The following is a 10,811-nucleotide window of genomic DNA, read 5'->3' as shown; positions in this document are numbered from 1 at the left end:
ATGTTAATATTATTGTGATTAGCAAGTTTCATAGACGTAGGAGTAAGGAAAGGGTAAAAAAACCATAATTTCACTTTATAATGGTCCATTTAATTCATAAAGAATAAAATCACAATGCAATAATTAGTTTATAATATTATATTACACACATTATCGTACATTATGGAAATATGGAGTATTTTAAGAATGAATAATAATAATTATGTAGTCCAGCAGTAACATTGAGTGCGTGCAATGGCAAAATTTAACAGTCAGTAGGTATGCAGTCAGTCTAGTGAATTAATAAAACAATTATTATTATCATTTGTATTTTTGTAAAGTACTAATATATTACACAATTTAATATTATATTGAAATAGGTAGTTAATTTTAAAAATGTTATATTGTAAACACCAAAAGCTAGGTTTTATAATAATTTTGGAGTCAATGTTTCATTAAGTTCAAATAAACTTATTTTGAATTTGAATCACAGATAATATTTATTTTATCGCAAGCTGATCTGTTGGCTGTGTTGCCATTGTCAGGTAATTCGATAACATTTTACGCGGTAATATGATTTGAAAATTCAAATGATGAATGAATTCAAAAATCCCTTTGGAATATTAATTTTATAATAATGAACGTGATAAAAGATTTTTATTAATTCCACGAATTCCATACATTCTGCATGTGATACATTCTGTATATTTCTTATTTACTGATTTTACTTCCTATGGACAAAAGTGAAAAAATAATTACTGATATGGGTGATTGAGTTAAGAGTTTTACAAATGGTTTTACACTAATTTATATAATACATACTCAGTGAATTGGAATGACAAAGTGGGTAAATATTATCATTTTCAATTATTGGTAGTTATGTCTAATACATACGGAATGAAAATGAAGTATGGATTCACAATGGACATTATTTGGTATGGCTGCATGTATGTATTTTGAACTTGTACTAATAAATTATTACTTTATACTGCAAGCACATAATATATTTTAAATTGTGTTATTTAGATAATGTGCAGACAAATATTCCTTTATAATAACATTACTTAATATATAGTTAAGGAAAAATATCTTATTCATACGGGCACCAACATTTATATTAAAATTGTGATTCCACAGGTAACTAACAACACATAAATTATTGAGATTACTACATCAAAATATCATTGCATCATATTTACAAACATTATCTTAACCTAATATTGTGATATTTGGCTTTCATTTTCTTCCACAACAGGAATAAAAATAAATTGTCTGTATGGAATGTGACATAAAATTGCACGAGATTTATTTATATTATTTAAACTACATTTAACACTACACAAATATTGTTATGTAGTTTATATTATATTGGGTAGTCATTATGTCACACTCCCCAAAGACCTTTTTATAAATCTAGAATTTTGTGATGGTCACATTTTACTATCTAAGCTATTTACAATCAGACTTTTTACATAAACGTCCATACAACATCAACAATTACATTTCAAAATCTTGAAAGCTCCCACCAGTGTGGTAAATTATAAGTACCTACAATATTGAATATACAAATAATTTTATATAATACTATATATTTTCCTGAACACAGGGCAGGTACGGTTAATGTGTTATATGTTTTATTACTTCATAGATATATTATGACTAGCGATATGTTATGATAACTTCTTAAGGATTGGTAAAACATTTACTTTTAATAAATATAATGAGATTACATCCATCATAATAGTATATTGAAAATTGTGATGCTTATATTAATTATGTAACTATATACATTATGCACCAGGGAAATTTTAATACTTTAGTAAAAAGTATTAAAAATACAGTCAGGATTTTTGGTAGGTCCCATGAGTGGGTTGTGATAAACTTTAGTTATGCCCAGTTTACACTTACTAGATGATTACTGCAAAATCAGAAATAAAATTAATTATTTACATATTTCTGGTATTGCCATATACAAATACTTTTCTTTCTTTTAATTTTACGTCTATTATTGCATTATAAAAAAGTGTTAAATTATTTGACTAGCTTGAGACACAAAATTGCAACCAACTTGAAAATATTGCCACTAATTAACTTCAAAATTATTTTTTTTGGCATTTTTCTGTCACGGTCAAAATAATTGGTCTCATGTAAACAGAGCATAGATAGAGGTAGGTAAATACACTTTGTAACTCTAAAAGTATATTTAGATAAAAATATTATGCATCGCCTATATTACCATTTTGCTGGTAATAAACATTTAAAAATATTTATTGAGTATGGATAATATCATCAAAACCACAATGTAAAGTATTTTACATGATTGCCTTGTTAGGCTGCAGACACACAATTGTTGTCATACTTAAGTCGAGTCAAATGACTGGACTTAAGTGGAATGTTTTGATCATACATTTGATTCAGGGCCTTCTGTATTGTGCTTGAAGGAGGCTCGGATGCGAGCTAGATACAGCGCGCAGATGTGGCCGTAGCATTTGTTATACCATTCCGGTGTTCTGCCCCTGCAATGAAAGAATAAGACGTAAAGTTAGTATTATTCAAGAAGCTTATATCTAATACACTAGAGATTGCACTATGAACGTTGACTTGTCACGGGAAGTTATGACCTTGAATGACGCCTGTATGTTTTTGTCCCTTTCACACCTAACTTGGCAAGTTGGTGTGAAAGGGATGAAGGAATATACAGGCGTCATTCAAGGTCATATTTTCTTGTGACAAGTCAACATTCACAGTGCAATCTCCAGTGTATTAGATATAAGCTTCTTGGTATTATTCCTAATGTTAATTTGATAATAATGAAATTACACATTGTATCAGGATACAATGTGTAATTTCATTATTTCTTTTGATTTTTATGTTGGCAGTAAAGGACAACAATAAGTCAGTTGTAACAGGTTCAGCAATGCTAAACATGTAAATTCTATTTTTACCATTTAACTACCATGTTGTTATATCAGGGGTAAGTCCAGTATACATCTATATGGTTGTCAACTTTTCACGCAAACACTACTGGACCGATTTTGATGAAATTTGGCACAGACAATCTTTAGACCCTGAGAAAGAATTTACCTTTTATTGCGAAATATGAACCACGGGCGAAGCCGGGGCGGACCGCTAGTGTAGTGTACTTACATAGTATCCACTCTCGCAAGATGCACCAGCCGGCTTCTCCCTTTCCCCGCCGGTTGCGCGAGGTACCGAGAAGCCAGTACCACTCCCCTCGCCCCCGCCCCAACACTTGAGTCAGCGCCAGTGTGTGCGACAGACGTTTCGGCGACCGCACACCACCCGCCACCGCCTCCACCGCCTTGCCATGATCTGTAAAGAACAAAATTTTTGATTTTAGTGAAAAAATAAAAAATGTGTGCGTGTACTAGTGTACACACGTAAGAAGTGACACTTCTTTATGACCTTATTTTTCAAAAAATAATTTACGTTAAGCAACTTTACAGAAATACGTCGAATCACGCGTGGTAGGGATTCGAAAAAAATGGCGCGTAACGAAAAAATGTTACACTAAATTTTTTTCCAACCCCGATAAAGAAGTTTCACTTCAAAAATGAATTGGGAGATTTAATATTATTCGGATTGTTTATTAATGTGTAAACTGAAAATCCTTGGAAAACAAGGTGCACATAAATACTGACGATGTGCATTAGTTTAAATCTGATTATGCTTATAATGAATTTTCAATGATGAGGAAGTCTGTTAAAATATGTCATTGTCACAGAATAGACAAAAAAACAGAAGACAAAAATTATATATGAGAAAGATACAAGAAAGTTGTGAATGAAAACTCACCTTAAAACGCAATAATCTCTCGGTGGTAAATTGAAACTCGAAGCTGTGATATACTGAAACACTTCTGCATTGGGCCCTAACTTTTCAACTACCCTCCATTTCACCAACGAATCGTCCCAAATATGTCGCTCTCGGAGTATCCTGCAAGACATAAGATATTTAATAAGTTAGCAGTAGGTAAGATTCAAATTGATTGGGAAATGATTGAATAGCATAGAAAAATTAGAATTCAATTCACGACAAACAGCTTTGGACGATTTAATCCTTACTAATATTATAAATGTGAAAGTAACTCTGTCTGTCTGTCTGTTACTCAATCACGCCTAAACTACTGAACCAATTCGCATGAAATTTGGTATGGAGATATTTTGATACCCGAGAAAGGACATAGGCTACCGTTTATTGCGAAATATGTACCACGGGTGAAGCCGGGGCGGACCACTAGTATCGAAATAAATTCGTGAAAGTTACTGAAGGTTTAATTTATATGCAGAATAAATATCAGATATCTGCAACCATTCCGCGCCTAAATATCATTTAATTGGAACCTAGGTACTTATCATAATATTAGAAAACCGATAAATTGGTTAATTTCAAATTCAAAGTATATCATTTAACACACAAGAAACCAAACTACATAAAGTGTAAACTAAACAATACCTCTGCATAACCTCCTGCGGCGGCGCCTCCACATCAGTCGTGGCCCGCCACAAGCGTAACGGATGACCATCTCCCACTTTCTTGCAGCACAGCTCCACGTGTGTAGCTGCGCCCGATACGGACATCCAACCGCGGGTTCTGGATTATAAATTATACATTGGTTTTTGCTTGCGAGAATTTAGGTGTATTTAGTAGTTAGGAAAAATTACTTGCGCAAAAGTACCATCAGGTTTTCTTGCGTAAAAAAGGGTAGCTCAAAATGTGAATTGTGGCTTTATACGTTGAGCATCCAACCACCAGTTCAAATTATAAATAATTGAATTTGATTGTTTTGTTCTTGAGGGTAGTTATAATACTGTGTCTTTTTATATTGAATGAGGGTATTTGTTAATATAATTTGATATTAACACAACAATAAAATTTATATTTGTGGTTAAATTGTGTGTGCAAAATGTTGTGGTGTGGTGTTACGTGGTGTACCATTGTTACGTGGTGATATATCGCCGTGCGCAAAATAAAATATTGATTAGAAAATATTTCATTGTATTTGAAGTTTTGTAGACAATATTGTTCAGAATTTATTATTTTAACAACCAATTATCTAACACCAATATCACTAACACCTAAAGGCTAAGTGCCCACAAGACAGCTAGAATGAAGGTGATAGTGAAATCTGTTCTTTACTCTCATATTTTCTGTACTACACGGTTATATGGCATCATTTTGTATGTCAGAAATCTTTCATCTTCTTTCTTTTAATATATATAAATCTCGTGTCACAATGTTTGTCCTCAATGGACTCCTAAACCACTTAACCGATTATAATAAAATTCGCACATCATGTGCAGTTCGATCCAACTTGAGAGATAGGATAGTTTAAATCTCAAATCGTTTTAGAGAAAGCGGGCGAAGCCGCGGGCGGTAAGCTAGTTATACTTTAAAATATATTTTCTGTAGACATCTGATCCCCATTTGAATATTGTTAGATTTGGTTAAAGTTTAAGTTAAGAATAAAAAAGTAAGAAAGCAAAGAACAGATAGGTGAAAGTATGAGATCTATGATCATTCATCTAACATCCACGTCTCACCTCTTCCCTGATCTCCCACTGACTCTAAAAAAGCACGAAATATGTTAGAATGGAAAGAAAATTATGTTGTTAGGATAAGATAATACATTAGAAAAACAAAAAGTTAAGAAGTGAATAGCGAAGCACTTACTTTTCTTTGGCTTCTTTTAAAAGTGCTTTGATGCAGGCTTGCTGGAATCCCTTCCAGTCTTGATTGAAGTCTGCGCCTAATTCTTCAAGGGCAACCTGTAATTGGAGTTTTTAAGGTAAGAATAAAATAGTATTTACTACTCTGTAGTAGTACTGTTAATACAAGAGATTTTGTATGAGCATATAACACTTCACTATCTGCTGTAGATTTCATATCCAATTAAAATTATAGTTGTTGTATCATTTCGTTTCGACTATTGCTTTTTTTGCAATTTGCATGAAAACCTGTTCCTATAGTTGTAATTTTTTTCTTTAATGCGGCAAGCCAAAGAAATATAGTCCTTATCCCCATATACTTACAGGCACACTTTCCTCGAAGTAGTTGAACTTGCATCGTGCGAGCATATCAGCGGGCGCTAGGAACAACTGTGCATGTTTCTGTATGAGTAATAAGAGACAGGCATGTGCTGCTCTGCTTTCGCTGATCTGGCGCTGGTCGGCTACGCTTTCTATTATCATCCTGGAATATATGTTTGGAATTTAAGTGTGGATTTGGAGAATTCTTCATAATACAAATGGAAAAAACATCAAATTAATTCAACGATGTCTTCTATTTTCAACCGGCTTCAAAAGAAGGAGGAGTTTCTTAACCAACCTGTATTTTTTGTTGTTGAGTTCGTTACCACAGAAATTGGACTGGGTGAACTGATTCTGATAATTCTTTTTGTATTAGAAAGCTGGTTCTATTTAAATATTGACTTGTTCTGACCATTTTATGGCGGCTTAATTTTTTATTTTAAATTTTTTCAATAAAAAAACAAATAGAAGATGTTCATAATACAGGCCACTAGTCTAGGCATATGGGTTCAAATAATGTATACTCAATTTACTGCGTTAACAGCCTTATTGCCATAAGTATCAACGAGATTGTATGTTTGATTTTTGAATAAATATTTTTTACTTAACTCAAAAAATCCCGCGTCTTAACTATAAATTTATAAAGAATAGAAAAAATTCGATCACGGGGTGGGACTCGAACCCGCATCCCTTCACGCCAATCAGGGGCGGATGCTTGACCAATTGAAAAAAACTTTTTTCTATTCTTTATAAATTGATATTTAAAAAGCACTAGGTTTCCGCCCGCGGCTTCGCCCGCGCAGTCTCAGAAAAACCCGTATAGTTCCCGTTTTCGTGGGATTTCCAGGATTGCGTCATTTTCCCGGGATAAAAAGTAGCCTATGTCCTTTCTCGGGTATCAAAATATCTCCATACCAAATTTCATGAAAATTGGTTCAGTAGAGGCGTGATTGAGTAACAGACAGACAGACAGAGTTACTTTCGCATTTATAATATTAGTATGGATTTGAATGGTTTAAAAGCAAAAATATCAAATCCAATCCCGCGTCTTGTCAACTAAATACATACCGATTAGAGTTGCCCTCCTTAGTGCTGCCGGCGGGCGGCGCGTGGTGCAGCCGCAGCAGTGTCGGCGCGAAACAGACTGCCAAGTTAGAGGCCGTCATTTGGTTCACTGCTGAGTGTTCTGCCACCTGGAATTGAAATTATAATTAAGTTATAAAGTTATAGTTTATTCATTATTTTATTATATTAAATATGATATGCAATAAATTTGTATTGCTTTGCTGTATACTGCTATATGAGAGAGAAATAATATAGGATATTCTATCAGCAGTCAGCTATGCTTGCAGTTTTAAAAAAAAACCTTGGACAAAGTAACTGGAATGAGTTGGATGGAATTATCCTCTTATAATTAATATTTGGTTTTCGAGGAATGGAATTGAATCTGTTGGAAAAACCGTAAAAACGTACACAGGTACTTCCATCATCATCATCATCATCATCCATCTACATTTGATGGGTATTAGGACAAAAAATGTGTAATTACCTCTGCTAAGAATATTAACAAAGACTGCAAAGCCTCCAAGTGTTCTTCAGGTAACAATAGCAAAGCGCATTGCACTGCATCTGGCCGTAAGGGTTCAGGAACATCTGGAAAAAGATTTTTTATTAATTTTCCTGCAGAAATTACTATTGGATAACATGCGGAAAGGAAATTGAGTCGAATGGGAACCTCCTTCGTTTCACAAGAATAGTAAATAAAGGAAAAAACTAATTCAAATTGAAAATTTAAAATTAAATGAACTAAGAGCTTAGTGTAAAGAGCGCAGCACACAGTTTCCAGAAGTTATGCTGCTAGAGAGATTTACGTTGAACCATGGCACGGACCAACATAAGAACTAAACAAACATTAAGAATAGTCAGTAATTACAAAAGAAACTCACGTTGAAATATAGCAATGAACGTCTCACTAAGTTTATTAGTGAGCAATGCATCTGGTAGTTCCCTGAAGTACTGTTTCACGACATCAGCTACATCATGCGCCTGCGCACCGTCAAAGCTCAAACTGCATAGACCAGGGTCTGTTGTGTTGATGTTCTCGATTGCAAAGGCGCCATTTGTAGCGCCCGCTGATTCTACCATTGTGCGGAGTTTGGCTATACGAGATTTTACCCCGGCTTTCCGGAATATACCCATCTGGAATGGAAGATTTATTAGTCATAGAAAAATAAACTCAAGTCTCATTTAACTTCGTATTTTTAAGCTATTGCATAGCTTCTATCGCGGGCCTTGAGCGCGGGGACCGAATCGAGAAATTCCGTAACGAAAAAACCTCACGCTCCCCACTCCGACGGGCGGAGGTGTGGCTTGAAGGCATAGCATGCAATAGATTTACCGCGGCAGTCCCCGAATGGCCACACGTCGTTTTTTTTGTGATTACAATTTTATTTTTCAAGATATCAACCGCAGTGTTATATTATATTATACGTTCGACTATTTTTGTTATCGCGTTGGATTACATAAATAAAGTATGAACTTCTGATAAAATTATTAGCATTTACTTGGAAAATAAAGGCAGATTTTTTTGCCTTAAATCTATTTTATTGACATCAGCGAATATTTTATAATTTATGAGATGATATAAATTACCTGATCCATAGCGTTCTGTTTCAACCAGTTTAGTGCACATTGTATAGGCTTCGGCAAGGAGTGTCCTGTCCTCTGTAGAGACACTGTGAGAGGTACTCCGAATACTGTCTTGTCTGTAATAAATTTACACGGAAATTACATTTAATAGGCAATATTCTGTAACTAAAAAAGGACTACGACAAAGATTGTTTTTGGCTTTTCATTTTTGTTAGTACGGAAATGGAAATATCATCTAGTTAGGTAGATATTATACACGAAGATATAAGACAATTTTTTCATTATTAATTTTCAAGTTCTTACCTTTATAATCAGGCGTTTTAATCTTCCTTATCAACTTCGGTAATTCCCAGTTCCACCCAGATTTGTGTGAAGGACAATATCGCTCCATACACGCGGTAAGCCGCAATAGAGCTAGTTTCCGTAATATGTGCAGTTGGCCGCACGATAGTGATGACATAGGTCGTGATACTGGAAATTAGAGATAAAAGATTCACATGGGAAAAAGAAAAACAGAAAGATTAATGACCGGTTTCAGAACTTCGGGATTATAATATCATAATATTATGTTCTTAGATTATATCTGTCAGTAGTGTAGGTACAATTAAATAAAAATATATTTTTAAGCTATTGCATAGCTTCTATCGCGGGCCTTGAGCGCGGGGACTGAATCGAGAAATTCCGTAACGAAAAAACCTCACGCTCCCCACTCCGACGGGCGGAGGTGTGGCTTGAAGGCATAGCATGCAATAGCTTTACCGCGGCAGTCCCCGAGTGCCACATGTATTTTTTCTAACAGAATCAATAATCACGAACTATTTTTAAATAATAGATAAAAAATCTCAAATGAAAATAAGTAGATACACATTCTTTAACCCATTGAGCCCCGAGCGGCCCAATCCAACCACGACACAATAGAAAAAAGTATTATTAGAATAAATATTATCTACAGAAATCGAACTCACAATACGCTTCGGGGTTTTTCTGATTCGGCGCTGGCTGTAACGTGTTGTTTGCTTTCGGCCCGCCGTTGAGAGCACTCGTTCTAAATGAATACCACCTTTGTATGTTGTTTCTGAAAGATTTCAACAAATATGTACACAAGGAAAATTAAATGAAGGAACATAGGTACGGACTGGGGAAAGTCGAGCAAATAGAACACATTTTTCTATCAAAAATAAAATTAGGTTACCAAAATTTACGTAGCGAGATGCGAATTTAATTTTGTACAAATTAGTTTTCTTCATAAATACACAAAGAAAACCAAATTCTATTCTGGTGGAGTGAAATCAACACAAAATAATCATAATATGTTAGGTTAGGTCTTAGGGTTAGGTATATAAATTCTTTTTCTACATTTTCAGATATCGTGGAGGACAAAATGAGGAGAACTTACTTTTTAGTCTTAAGATCAAGGCTATCGTCATCATCGTCTTGGTCACCATCATGAGACCTGGATCCAGCTGAATTCGGACTGCTGTCGAGTTCTGAACTTCTGGACGCTGATTTATCCCTCTTTAAGCTGCGATCGCGAAATCTGAAAAGGTTTTTATTAAAACATTTATTAATAAATTAAGAACGAAAGTTTGCAGGTGATAAAATAAAATATATGTATCAATCACGTAAATTACTTGATCAAAAACCGCAATTCCGTTATTCTTCGTACATTAGCCAACAAAATCAACTAACTCCAAGTTCCTAAGCTACATTAAAATGGAATCTTCACGGTACAAATCCAGTTCATTGCCCCACAAAATAGCAGAGAAAAACGCACATTAGTCGTGGTCGGCGCGTATTAGCATACCAATACACTATTGTCCAATGTTCTATGTCCATTACAAGTTACTTATTGTGTCTGCTTGGGGCAATTAGACGCGGACTAATCGTTTCCTTATAAATGACATAGATTCGTTTTGGAAACGGTTAAGAGATCTCCCACGTGATGATCGAATCTATAACTTCCTACTATTTTAAAAAACAAAGTCAACTCTCTAAGTCTGTTAGAATAAGGTCACATTGGATATGTGGATTTTGGAGAAGTTTTTTTTTACCGAAAAATTTAATGGATAGCTTATTGCACTCATCTCTTATGTCATCTGGATGAAAATTGATATAGGGAACGACTGTTTCTTA

General features: G+C 34.5%; 1 protein-coding gene across 3 annotated transcripts in view; it reads right to left on the bottom strand.

The window, feature by feature from the left end:
- Positions 1–68: 68 nt before the first annotated feature.
- LOC123700917 (rho GTPase-activating protein 7) overlaps positions 69–10,811 on the bottom strand; it is a 226,022-nt gene continuing 215,279 nt past the window's right edge. For all 3 annotated transcript variants that reach the window (XM_045648291.1, XM_045648292.1, XM_045648293.1), the window contains 13 exons: positions 10,075–10,215; positions 9,644–9,753; positions 8,982–9,149; positions 8,682–8,794; positions 7,976–8,228; positions 7,579–7,682; positions 7,098–7,222; positions 6,033–6,192; positions 5,674–5,768; positions 4,456–4,593; positions 3,796–3,936; positions 3,127–3,312; positions 69–2,495 (listed from right to left, as the gene is read on the bottom strand). In XM_045648291.1, the coding sequence (XP_045504247.1) occupies positions 2,381–2,495; positions 3,127–3,312; positions 3,796–3,936; positions 4,456–4,593; positions 5,674–5,768; positions 6,033–6,192; positions 7,098–7,222; positions 7,579–7,682; positions 7,976–8,228; positions 8,682–8,794; positions 8,982–9,149; positions 9,644–9,753; positions 10,075–10,215 (1,849 nt within the window). In that variant the 3' untranslated portion in view covers positions 69–2,380. The remainder of the gene's footprint in view (positions 2,496–3,126; positions 3,313–3,795; positions 3,937–4,455; positions 4,594–5,673; positions 5,769–6,032; positions 6,193–7,097; positions 7,223–7,578; positions 7,683–7,975; positions 8,229–8,681; positions 8,795–8,981; positions 9,150–9,643; positions 9,754–10,074; positions 10,216–10,811) is intronic.

Source organism: Colias croceus, chromosome 20, assembly GCF_905220415.1.
Source record: "Colias croceus chromosome 20, ilColCroc2.1".
NCBI lineage: Eukaryota > Metazoa > Arthropoda > Insecta > Lepidoptera > Pieridae > Colias > Colias croceus.
Note: the sequence above shows the minus strand (reverse complement) of the source record. Positions and strands in the feature narration are given on the sequence as shown.